The 13366-nt window shown below is 35.3% G+C and overlaps 3 protein-coding genes across 5 annotated transcripts in view; 2 read left to right on the plus strand and 1 right to left on the minus strand.

Annotated features, from left to right (window-relative positions):
* LOC130742964 (uncharacterized) overlaps window positions 1-13366 on the minus strand; it is a 28277-nt gene that overhangs the window by 10529 nt on the left and 4382 nt on the right. Inside the window, exons 1-2 of one of the 3 annotated variants that reach the window (XM_057595072.1) lie at window positions 12605-13041; window positions 11667-11773 (exon numbers count right to left, since the gene is read on the minus strand). Coding sequence is in view for 1 of the 3 variants with exons in the window: in XM_057595073.1 (XP_057451056.1) it covers window positions 11667-11811 (145 nt within the window). In the remaining 2 variants the exon portion in view is untranslated. Of the gene's footprint in view, window positions 1-11666; window positions 11812-12604; window positions 13042-13366 lie in introns of those variants that run through there. The other 2 variants (XM_057595071.1, XM_057595073.1) reach the window with 2 other exon arrangements.
* Window positions 4758-6906, plus strand: LOC130742961 (hydroquinone glucosyltransferase-like). The gene is made up of 2 exons (XM_057595069.1): window positions 4758-6566; window positions 6672-6906. The coding sequence occupies exon 1, from the start codon at window positions 5037-5039 to the stop codon at window positions 6438-6440; it is 1404 nt and encodes a 467-aa protein (XP_057451052.1). The 5' UTR covers window positions 4758-5036; the 3' UTR covers window positions 6441-6566; window positions 6672-6906.
* On the plus strand, window positions 9119-11264 carry LOC130742960 (hydroquinone glucosyltransferase-like). The gene has a single exon (XM_057595068.1). The coding sequence runs from the start codon at window positions 9263-9265 to the stop codon at window positions 10670-10672; it is 1410 nt and encodes a 469-aa protein (XP_057451051.1). The 5' UTR covers window positions 9119-9262; the 3' UTR covers window positions 10673-11264.

The following is a 13366-nucleotide window of genomic DNA, read 5'->3' on the forward strand; positions in this document are numbered from 1 at the left end:
TTTTTAGATGAGTTTGAACTACCATTTTCTTTGATTCTCAATAGCTAACATTGATTCTTCAATATTGTTTTCTCATTAACTTGACTTTGTGATACAAGTCATGACCATTAGAGTGTAATAGGCCTTTAGAACAGATCAATGCCAACAACTAAAATGAATATGTTAATAGTTCCAATCTGCAATTGCAAGGTTAAATTATGCATATTAGTTCTAATGAGCCAGAAATAAGGGAGATTTGTCATTGGTTGATAAATCTAAACTTCAAGAAGGTTATGGATGACTCACTCAATCCAATTTAGATACAAAGGGACTGTACAAGTAAGACAACTACTTAATGTAATGCGTGAAGTCCTTATTGTGGCTGTATGAAATTTGGAATTTATTTCCTTGGTGAATTAGTTTTGGGAGAAGGTTGCAATGAATCAAAAGGGGGCCTTTGCTGTCGTTTTTTTTTTCCAGCAGTTTGTGGATCTTTTGTGTATTGTTATAGTGCCTTTTTGGTTTGTGTTGTGGGTATTTTGGTTTTTCTAGGTTCTTTGTACTAGCTGGTTTTTTATTGAGGGGTGTTTGTTTCTAGGTTCTTTGTAATGGTAGGTTTTTATTGAGGGGTGTTGGTCTAGCTTATCTTTGGTTTGGTTTTCTACACCATACTCCCTTGAGAGAGTCTGTTCTCAAGTTCCTTCATCTTAATTCAATGAATTTTGCTTTCAAAAAAAAAATAGTTCCAATTTGAATATGTTAGTAGTTCAAAGTTAAGGATATCAATAAAATACTTTTCTTATGCCTAAGATATAACTAAAAATAAGAGGCTTAATTATGTAATCTTAACGAGAATATGTTTTCTTTCATGAATTTTCTGTAAGAAGAGATAGATTTATTGTCATGGTTGAGATTAAAGCTGTGCTTCCTTCATAAAATTCACTAGCTATGTTCTTTAAGTAAAATATCAGCTCATTCTCAAGCATCTATTTATTTGAGTTCAAAAATTACCATACAGGCTATTTGTGTTGAAAGGAATCCCTGTAACATTTGTAGTAGATTTGGTTAGATCGGTCTCTTCCTTCGTTGGTTAGTTTCGCTGGTTTTTATTCTTTTCTAATATAATATTTCTAAATTTCTGTTGTGAGGGAATCGTGTTATTGGTGTTGTTTGGTTTGTTAATATGTTAGTCATATTTTCATTTATGCCAATGCTTACACAAGTGAATCTGTGCAGAAAGCTGGACAAAAAGTTTGTGTACTTCGGTTTTCATCAAGTGAGTAGACATGGTATGAGCAAGACATTGACCTGTTGTAGCAGATTTAAGGTTCTTCCATGCACAAAAGTTATGACAAGGTTTAATAGTCTCATAGCTTAATGTAAATTCTAATGTGAGATTTTTCTCAGTGACAAATAAAATGATCAGAAAACAGAGGTGAAAAGAAAGCTAAGCAACAACAACCAGTCTCTAAGTAACAGAGTCTTCAACTCAATGGGAGGGGTCTCTAAAACAGTAGCTCTTAGAACCTTGCAATCAATGTGTGTCCTGTTTATGTAATCATTGTATTAACAACTACTTTATGGATCGTTTCTAATTTTCTATGAATTCTGTGTGTTAGTAATTTAGCATTTCTATCTGGTGTGTGTTAGTAACTTAGCAATTCAAGTCACAGTAGTACAGCTTGAACCATATGGTTAATTGTTCGACCTTTGTCATTAATTTGCTGCGGCGTCATTAATTTATTTTGTTGCTATGTTCGCAGATCCGACTTATGAGAGCAGGCTGAATCTTGCATTGAGCTTAGACAGATATGGAAATAGATGACCTTTCTGCGAAATGCTTTGCCATGGAAGGTGTTAAGGTAATTAATGGGTCGGAATGTAAAATTGATTGCATCTCATCCAAGGTATATCAGAGCATGGTATATCAAAGCATTTGTGTGCTGTGAGATTTTTCCCATTTCCCAATTACTCTTATCACTTGGGCACGTTCGTTGAAAGAGTATTTATCAGGTTCACACCATTTTGTTCTTGGGCATTATACTCTGTATCTGTTGCTGTTACACAGTCTAAACGATCATCGGGGATATTAGACATGTGAATAACAATCACGAATGATTTAGAGAAGCTGATATATAGCTTGGTATTGTTTAATTGTTGTCATAATTTATCTTGATAAAAAATTAATTATGAAATTTGAACTTAGTCCTGAGTAATATTATAAATTTGACTCGTCCTTGCTACTTTGATTTATATGTTTTGCAACACACCTTTTAAACACAAATCAAATATGACATGCAATAAGCTAGGCTTAGACTTGGAATCTTCTCATGATTAAAACAGAAATCTCCTTTATACAGGACACTTAGCCAAGAATGACCGCAAATCACCATGAAATCGCATGAATAACCACTAGCAAATGAAAACCAACTCTCTCCTACTAAAATTTGAGGAAATGTACAAGTTCAAACATACAATCATTATGCAGTTAGTGCATGAAAATTTATGTTTTATTTCTTTTTTTATGTATATGTTTGAAGAAAACAAAAGTAATAATGCATCATAGAGAACAATAGACAGAACTCATTTATGTGGTTAGTTAATAGCCATAGATTGAGGAGGTGGTGTAAGGATGAGACAAAGTGACTGTCAATCCATGCTCTTTCCAAGGGGTATTTTTCACATTGTTCCTCCCACTTGATGTTGAACTGTTTTTGTTGATTTACTGCAGAGATTTTGGTAGGTTGAAGGATTGAGAGATTTTATTTATGTGCTTTATTTGCAATTCTGGTGTCTCTGGATAGAGCAAAATGCTTTGACATTTCAAAGGAATATGCTGACCTTAGACCTGTTATGGGACATCATAGTTTTGTTGGCTCTTTTAGTGATCAGAATAAGGCATTTTTCAGGGTACCTCATCAGGATACATGTGGAGTGCATAGATTATGTACTAATGGGTTCATTTGCTTTTTGTTTAAGGAGGCTATCTCATCTTTCTTTTCCTTTGTAATCCTATGGTCCTTCTAAATGAAAAACCTAATGCAGTTACAAGGGCACATACCTTCTTATCTTATCTTATGTACTAATGGATGTTCTATTCTTTAAACAGTGATAAATCAAATGAAATTAAGTGTAATAGATTCGACATAGTTTTTCTCAATATCACATGACATCAGGGATTTGACTTCAGTTACCAAACCCAATTGCACATGGTAATTTGAGTGACTATAACGATGGTGAGTCTGATGTTCAAATTCCTAATGATTTGTTGATCTATCAATCTTTCAACCTTATTGCAGACATGGTAATTTGAGTTCATATGTTTTGTCATTATTTCTTGGAGATGAAAAAACTTATCCCTCTTATTAAGTATTGAAGGTCAATGAGGATGTTGGAATTAAAGTTGATTGGTTAACCACAAATTTTTTGAATGATATTAGATGTTTTGGTATTCTTGATCACAAGTTGGTTATTAAAACAGGTGCACCTGTTAAGCTCATGCGAAATCTTGACATTTCTATTGAGACTTATGGTTGACTACCTTGATTCAAATGTAATTGGTGTTATTGTTCTTTCTGGCACACATTTCGGAAAGATGGTATACATTTTTAGGATGATTTTATGCCATCTGATCAAAGCACGCCAGTTAAGTTTCAAAGAAGGCATTTCCTTTGATTTCATCTTTTACGAAGACTATAAACAAAAGTCAGGGAAAATCATTATCTCATGTCGGTGTCTATCTATCGAAGCCAGTTTTTTCCCATGGGTAATTATATGTGAGCAACTATTATATACCTTATTCGTACATCTTTGTATGTTTATTTGTTTATTTTTTACATGTAAGATTGCGCCAGAGATCACACCCACAAGCTCCATACTTACCGTAAAGGGCGAACCAAAGTTAATATTGCAAAACTATCCAATTAATGTATATAAGGAAGATGAAACATTAAGACATAAAAGGAAGACAATAACGACATATAAGTGTTTACTAATTAAAACTGTATGTTTTAGTAAATACATCATTACTCAATGATAATAATTAACAGTGAATTTGATGAAAAAATTACCCGTGCATCGCACGGGCAAACGGGCTCTATCCTAGTTCTACTTAGTCACTAATTTATTACCATTTATTTACCGATTAATACGAACATACGCAACGAGAAATTATACGCAACGAGAAATTAATCACTGCTATCAAGTTGAATACACTCGACTTAAAAAATGTAATTTGACACCAAATAGTCACCCAAAATATCAAGTACAATGCCCAATAAACCGAATTGATTGGTTTTGCACAAGCTGCAAATTATTTTTCAACTAAATAATAAAATCCTTCAATTCCAAACTATTTGATCCAAAATATCAATGCATGTCGTCAGGAGAAAAAAAACTTCCACTTTCAAATCAGAGTTAGTTTAATTTTTGATGCATTATTGCTATTGCTAGTGACAGGAAAATTCTTTTGCACTAATGTAAAGAACCATTGATTGTCTACCCAAAATCCTTAATATAATAGACACACACACACACGCAAGAGCTTACATCACTCTTCACATAGACCTTAAGCGGGTCAATGGTTCAATGCTTTGATCATATATTAATTAATTGACCAAAAAAAAAGATCATATATTAATTATAATAAGAATAAGAATAATAATACAGCTGGTTAGTGCCGTTTCTCTAAGGGCCACACATTCACCTTTATATATAAAAAACTTTAGGGGCATACCATAATAGTATTGACATACTAGAAACACTCAAATTTTCACTCTTATTTTATCTTCCTATCACATCACTATATAGTATATATCACATATATTTTCTCTCTATTCATTTTTTCTCACCCCTGATGTCACTAATTCTTTCTCTTTACTCACCCCTGATGTCACCAATTCGGTTTCTTAGGCAACATTTTCTTCAAGAAATGTCACATTGCAAAATATCCACTTCCTTTATAACCATCAAGAATTGCCATCTTGCAAAATATCCAGTCTCTACATTCTAGCTATCTCAACTTACATACATTAATATTTACAATACCATCATCTATCATGGATAGAAAAAAATGCATTGCCATGGTTCCTTCACCTGGACTGAGCCATTTAATTCCACTTGTTGAGTTTGCCAGGCAACTGGTTCAACAAAACCATGAATTACACATCACATTCCTCATCCCCACAGATGGACCTCTCACTCCTTCCATGCAAACCCTCCTAAACGCCCTGCCACCAAACATAGACTTCACTGTTCTTCCCCAAGTGAACGTTGAAGACCTTCCACACAACACCTCACCATCAACAAGAATGAAACTCATCGTGAAGCGCTCAATCCCATTTCTGCAAGAGAAAGTGAGCTCACTAAGTTCCCAGTTTCATCTTGTTGCTTTAGTGTACAGCATGTTCTCAACCGATGCACATGATGTGGCTAAGCAGCTCAACATCTTGTCTTACCTTTTCTTTGCCTCAGGGGCTGTATTACTCTCATTCATGCTCTCTCTTCCAAAGCTTGATGAGAGCGTGACCTCTGAGTTCTTATCAGACTCAATTGAAACAGTTTATGTTCCAGGTTATGTTGTTCCTTTCCATGTCAAAGAACTTGTAAACCCAGTTCAATATGAAAGGTCAAGTCAAACCTACAAATCGTTTTTTGATGTGTGTCAGAAAATTTCATTTGTGGATGGTGTCATAGTGAATACCTTCACAGATTTGGAAGCAGGGGCCATAAGGGTTCTTCAAGATAGAGAAGGCCCTTGTGTATATCCCGTTGGACCAATCATTATGACAGAGTCAAGTAGTGAAGTGAATAAGTCAGAGTGTTTGAAATGGTTGGACAATCAGCCACCAAATTCTGTTCTTTATGTCTCTTTTGGAAGTGGTGGAACACTCTCTCATGAACAACTACAAGAGTTAGCCTATGGTTTAGAAATGAGTGGCCAAAAGTTCTTGTGGGTTGTGAGAGCTCCAAACAAGTTTGGTGCTTCTGCTTATTTTGCTGGACAAAAGGAGGATCCATTAGAGTATTTACCATCTGGTTTTCTGGATAGAACCAAAGAGCAAGGCTTGGTGGTTCCATCATGGGCACCACAAATTGAGGTCCTTGGTCATGCATCCACGGGTGGCTTCTTGAGTCATTGTGGTTGGAGCTCAACTCTGGAGAGTGTGGTTAACGGGGTGCCCATGATTACTTGGCCACTGTTTGCGGAGCAGAGAATGAATGCAAAGGTAATCACTGATGCTCTACAAATTGGAGTGAGGCCTAAAGCTGATGATGAAATTGGCATAGTAAAACGGGAGGAAATCGCAAAAGCTATAAAGAGAATCATGGAAGGCCATGAAAGCTTGGAAATATACAAAAGGATCAAAGAATTGAGTGATGGTGCTGCTTCTGCACTGAGTGAACATGGTTCATCTAGGAACGCGCTCTCTAGTCTAGCACTGAAATGGCATAACTTTTGAGTGGCACGTAAAAACTCAAAATCCCTTCAAACTTCCAGCTAGAAATCCTACATCAGCGCGGCACAAGACCACCAACAGTGAAGCTCCTGATTCAGCCTCCCCCACTATGGGGGACTTCTTCTCGAGGTTCTCTACCTACTTTAGGTGGATTTTCCCTCTTTCAGTATGGCTTATTTTACCCCTAAGTAGGGCTTTTGTTTTAACTCCCATGTCATTTTTCTTTCTACTCAGGTCAACCATGGTTTAACAACCAATTTAAGATTGATGAACACACCCTAAGCAATTGTTCTCTTAAGTCTTATCATGAGTCTTCTCTAAGTGAGCCTCAATTTTGTGGGAGATGAGCAGAGGCCAACCAAGGATTTACCATTTCTCGACTATATAGACTATTAAGTCATGTTTTTTTGATATCATTTGTGCATTCATTACCTTTGTCTAAATATAAGGTGCTTTAGTTTGTCTGAAACTCTGAAGCTGTTAAGCCAGCCAAAATAAATGACAACCAATCAAGTCATTTTACAGAAAGACCATTTCAAGCTTCATCTAGTGCCAATGCATAAGAACCATTTTCGTCCTACCAAAATAAGCAGAGCTTATATACAATACCTTATTTTTTTCTTATTTTTCTTTTCACTTTCTTTTTAATTAACCAAATAACCTAAAAATCGTCCCCAAAGCATTACAAAAAAAAAACCTAAAAATTATCATATTTTCTACCCTCTTTTCCCTTTTTTTATTTTATTTTCTCACACTTTTCTTCTCTCTATCAAACATATCCTAATTGTATGTAAAATCTATTTTACACTCAGCACGTACAATTAAGTAGTTTTTTTTTACAAGTAGGCTTTATTTTATAAGGCGAAAGACATACACACGCATGTGCTGAAATCACTTTTCACACTCCAATCTAGAAATAAGAAGAGAATTGACAGAATTGAGAAAAATGAGAGATATAATTTTTGAAATGATAGAAGAAAAAAAATGAGTGAAAATAATATGGAAAAAAAATAGGCTTAATTGCAACTTTAGTCCCTGACATTTGTAAAAACCACGATTTTAGTCCCTCACCTAATTTAATTACAAGGCTAGTTCCTCACGTTCCCTCCGGTTTGCAACGTTAGTCCTTCCATCCAATTTTTAACAGAGAAGGCTTATGTGGCAACGCACATGTCTCTCATGTGACCAAGAAATTTAACTACACTTTTGGTCCCCTACTTATACACATTGTATAGTTTTGGTCCTTAAAGTTCCAAAATTGCATCCAAATTAATAAAAAACAATAAAGAAATAAAAAATGATAACTATTCATCTTCTTCAAAAATTGCACTCAAATTTAAATTTATTTTACTATGTCTGATTATGATTTTATAAAATATTTATTTAAATTCTTATTCAATAATGTTTTTATAACAATCATAATTGTTCCTCTTTCTTTGCTATTTAATTTTAAATGAAATTATTTATATATAATCCTCCATTTTTTTTTCGATATTTTTATATTAAGTTGAATGTATTGATTAAAGATATTTTTATTATTCTATAAAGTATAAACAAATCAATACATATATTTTTAATTATTTAAAATTAAAATTTATAATATTATGCCGGATTATGATTTAATAAATATGTAATTAAATTTGAAGAATATGAATACTTATCATTTTCAAGTTTTTTTTGTTTTTATATAAATTTGAATGCAATTTTTGAACTTTAAGGACCAAAACTACATAATGTGTATAAGTCAGAGACCAAAAGTGCAGTTAAATAATTTTTCTTGGTCACATGAGAGGCATGTGCGTTGCCACATAAGCCTTCTCCGTTAACAATTAGACGGAAAGACTAACGTTGCAAACAGGAGGGAACGTGAGAGACTATTCTTGTAATTAAATTAGGTGAGGGACTAAAATCATGGTTTTAGTAAATGTTAGGGACTAAAGTTACAATTGAGCCAAGAAAATATGATGTAAATGAATAAAAAGTCATCAATCATAGATTAATTATGAATTTATAAGACAACTGGACGACTGGTCAGTGCCGTGTCTCAACTCTCAAAGGGCAACACCCTACCTACATTCATTAAGAGAAATGTGCCGTGTCTCAATTTCCCACTGAATTATTATCTTTTTTTTTAAGGACCACTGAATAATTATCATATCAATATCAATTAAAAAAGCTTCTATAAGTACTAAGTAGTTTTTAAGTGAGACATCAAAGTTTATCCGTGGAATAGAGAAAGACACATAAATTTGGGAGAGGAGATTTTAATTGGATCAAAATCTTTTATCTCCTAACTGTATCTCATTCTATATCTCGCTCTCTAATAAAAAAAATTCACAACATTTTCCTTTATTTAGCCATCTTCTAGAAATGTTATCTTGCAAAATATACCCTTACCCTTTCCTTTATACCTCTGGTCATATTTATAAGCAACAAAAAAAAATTCATATAGTTTAAGAAATGTAGTTAAACTAGATAAAATGCATTAAATATGTCTTGAATCAAAATAAACTTCCACAATTACCCTTTGTTATTAGTGTTGGAAAGTGGGAAAGAGAGAGAATAATTAATGATACACATTTAACAAGTTAGAATTAATAAGGGTATCATGGGAAAAAAATAATTAATATAGCTCAAACTTTCATTTAGTTCTTATAAAAAGAATAAAAAATTTTCTTCTCTTTCATGCTTATAAATATTACAGGAGGTAGTATAACCATCATCAAGAGTTCAAGACATATCATCTTGCAAAATTTCAGGTCTCTACATTCTAGGTACACTAGCTCTCTATTTCCATATATTAGTATTTCCTATTATCACATATCATGGAGAGGAAAACATGCATTGCCATGGTTCCAGTCGCTGCACTGAGCCATTTCATTCCATTTGCTGAGTTTGCAAGGCGACTGGTTCAACACAACCATGAATTACAAGTTACATTCCTCATCCCCACACATGGACCTCTCACCCCTTCCATGCAATCCCACCTAAACGCTCTCCCACCAAACATAGACTTCAGTGTTCTTCCCCAAGTGAACATTGAAGACCTTCCACAAAACACTACACCTTCAACAAAAATGAAACTCATCGTGAAGCGGTCAATCCCATTTCTGCAAGAGAAAGTGAGCGCACTAAGTTCGCACTTTCACCTTGCTGCTCTAGTGTGCAGCATGTTCTCAACCGATGCACATGAGGTGGCTAAGCAATTCAACCTATTATCTTACCTTTTCTATGCCTCAGGGGCTGTGTTTCTCTCATTTGCTCTCTCTCTTCCCGATCTTGATGAGAGCGTGAGCAACTCTGAGTTCTTATCAGACTCAATAGAAACTGTGAATGTTCCTGGATTTGCCGTGCCTTTCCATGTCAAAGAACTTGTAGACCATGTTCTTTGTGAAAGGTCAAGTGAAACCTACAAATCATTTTTTGATGTGTGTCGAAAAATTTCATTTGTGGATGGAGTCATAGTGAATACCTTCACAGATTTGGAAGCAGGGGCCATAAGGGCTCTTCAAGAGGGAGAAGGTCCTTGTGCTTATCCTGTTGGACCAATCATTATGACTGAGTCAAGTAGTGATATGAACAAGTTATTGTGTTTGAAATGGTTGGACAATCAGGCACCAAGTTCTGTTCTTTATGTCTCTTTTGGGAGTGGTGGAACACTCTCTCATGACCAACTCAATGAGTTGGCATTTGGATTAGAAATGAGTGGCCACAAGTTCTTGTGGGCTGTGAGAGTTCCTAACAAGGATAGTTGTTCTGCTTATTTTGATGCAGAAAAAAAGGAGGAACCACTAGACTATTTACCATCTGGTTTTCTGGATAGAACCAAAGGGCAAGGTTTGGTGGTTCCATCATGGGCACCTCAAATTGAGGTCCTTGGTCATGCATCCACAGGTGGTTTCTTGAGTCATTGTGGTTGGAGCTCAGTTCTAGAGAGTGTGGTTAACGGGGTGCCCATGATTGCTTGGCCACTGTTTGCAGAGCAGAGAATGAATGCAAAGATAATCACGGATGCTCTAAAAATAGCAGTGAGGCCAAAGGCTGATGATGAAACTGCCTTAGTAAAACGGGAGGAAATCGCAAAAGCTATAAAGAGAATCATGGAAGGCGATGAAAGCTTGGAAATACACAAAAGAGTCAAAGAACTAAGTGATGGTGCTGCTGCTGCACTGAGTGAACATGGTTCATCTACGAACGCGCTCTCTAGTCTAGCACTCAAATGGCATAACTTTTGACTGGCAGCTAAAAACTCAGTCCCTTCATATTTCCAGCTAGAAACTCTACATCAGCGCCGCAGAAGACCATCAACAGAGAAGCTTCTGATCAAGTCTCCCCCACTACGTGGGGCTTCTTCCTCCTTGTGTGAGGTTCTCTACCTACTTCAGGTGGATTTTACCTTTCAGTAAGGGTTGTTTTACCCTAAGTAGGGTTTTTGTTTTTACCTCCCATGTCATTTTTCTTTCTACCCCGCCACCACCCTTCTCTCCACCATCTTCTCCAAAATATTCACCTCTTTTTCAGCTTTTATTACCTCTTTTTCCACCTCTCTTCCCTTAATCTCTCAATCAAACCCAGGTCTCAATCTACCTCTCAATCAAACTAGCTTTTGGGTTGAGTTAGGCCTCTCAAATTCTAATAGATACTAAGCAATTTGTTCTCTTATCATGATTCTTCTCTAAGTGAGCCTCGTTTAGTGGGAGATGAACAGAAGCCGACCAAGGATTTACTTACTCTTGACTATATAGACTATTATGTCTTGTTTTTTTTAATTTCATTTGTACATTTTCATTACCTTTGTCTTATATAAGATGTTTTAGTTTGTCTGAAGACATTAAGCCTACCAAAATAAATAACAACCAATCAAGTCATTTTACAGAAAGACACCACTTCAAGTTTCAACTAGTGCCAACTGCCAATGCATAAGAACCATTTTCATCCTTCCAAAATAAGCTTATATATATATATAACTCCAAAGATAATTCTCTCATTATATGCACTCAGTCTGTCATCATCACAATCATCTGAACCCTTCATTTGAATTTCAACTCCAAATATCCCTTCACAGTACAGGTAACTCACTCAAATTTTAATGAAACACTTAATATTATAAAAGCATACTATTATTGTTGGACTTCACTTTAGCTAAGTTAGACTGATATGATGGAATGCTAGACAAATAACTTCCTTCAGTAATGTTAAACCAATATGAAGGAGTGATAGATAAATAACCTTGTTCAGTAATGTCAAGTAACCTGAGATTGAAGCAGGTTCCCAGAATATCAGCACCTGGTATAAGACGGAGACACATTCATCATAAATAGCAACCCAACCCCTCTCTGCACAATCAGATTTTGGATCAATTTTTGAAGATATTCTGCAATTACACCAAAAACAAATTTAAAAAAAAAAACTCAGTATTAGTGTGAAATGCATTGGTACAAAATCTTCAGAGGATACAAGTTCTGCGATTAAAATACTTCATAAAGAATACAAATAATTAAGTGCAAAAGCTCCTATCCATGATGCAGACAAGAAAGTCATTGATACAAGGAAAAGGGAAATAGTTTAATAATAACTAATAAGTGTAGCAATTTTTAAGAGGACTTCTCAAGTTTGACAGGTAGACTAAATTAGAAGATAAATTTGAGAGAAGTTAAAGAATTATCAGAAAGCAATATCATATTTGCACACAGCACCATAAGCATTATATAGAGAACCTAATAACACTGACCCTCGGGTTTTTGAGATCAAAATCAAAAGAGTAATGATTCATTCACACTTCACTTTCTCTCTCATCTCATTTCCACACATTTTTCTTCCTATGACTCTCTGCATTTCCTGTCACATCACATCACATCACATCACAGATCACATATTTTTCTCTTCTCTTTTCTTATTCCTCTAAGGCGGAGGTCGAAAAGAGAGGTTAACAAACCATAATTCAAATAAAAAAGATGTAATTTGAAGGAGCTCTAAGCTCTTCATGAATTCCTCCTGCAAATAATATCTTCAAATCAAATAAAAACAGATAATGGCATCCTAGAAATTCTTCAAAACCCAATAAAGAAACAGTCTTAATAATACAACAACGCCAAAATCACACGCTCATACTACATTGTACAACCTCGAAAATGCAATCAATGAGATGAACCAACAATCTTTTGTACCTCAATCGATTCTTTCCCAATCAAGCTAAGTTGGAGGCTCCAACTTCCACCACCTCCGCAGCGGCACCGTTTCCACCACCAAGCTTCTATTTCGACCGCCGTGCGCCTTCGCCAAAGTAGCACCGGGTAAGGTAAGCACACACACCCTTCTTCTCACCTTGCCGGGGGAATCTACGTAGGTGGATCTCGGGAGTCAGCGTTTTGTAGATGTTGAGGGTTGAAGAGGAAGACAATCTTAGTTTTGGCCTTTTGGGTGGGAAGAGAAAATGCGATGGTTTATTTTTTGAAGGGAAAAAAAGCAAAATATATTAAATTAAAGAGGCTCAAAAAACCGACATGCATTGGTTGAGGGTTCGAATCCCGTGAGATCACTAAAATGTAAAATCCTAGTTGGTGGGGTCACTCATCAGGAAGATCCCCGACACTCCTATTTAAGAGTGAGTCTCTATTGGCCTCTCAAACATACTATCGACGCTCTGCTTGATAGTTTGAAGGTGTTTTCTCTCCAATGGGGCTCAAAGGTAGTTGCAAATTGACACTTCTACCGGCAAGCAGAAGATCAACATGATCAGAAGACAGAAAAAAAAAAACGGTTGGAAGCAATCCTTTCTAAGTGATCATGTGACATTTTAATTGTTTTAATCTTAATAATTCATGAAAGGAAGTCACATGTCTTCTTATTTTAACCATTCATGATTAGTCGTTACTTGTTCTCATATAAAAATAGTTTTATAAACAAACCATACAAATATATCATTTCCT

The sequence above is a fragment of the Lotus japonicus genome, chromosome 3 (genome assembly GCF_012489685.1).
Source record: "Lotus japonicus ecotype B-129 chromosome 3, LjGifu_v1.2".
Taxonomy (NCBI): Eukaryota; Viridiplantae; Streptophyta; class Magnoliopsida; order Fabales; family Fabaceae; genus Lotus; species Lotus japonicus.

Coding starts and splice junctions, on each gene's coding strand:
- LOC130742960 (XM_057595068.1), top strand. CDS start 9,263: ATGGAGAGGAAAACATGCATTGCCATGGTTCCAGTCGCTGCACTGAGC.
- LOC130742961 (XM_057595069.1), top strand. CDS start 5,037: ATGGATAGAAAAAAATGCATTGCCATGGTTCCTTCACCTGGACTGAGC.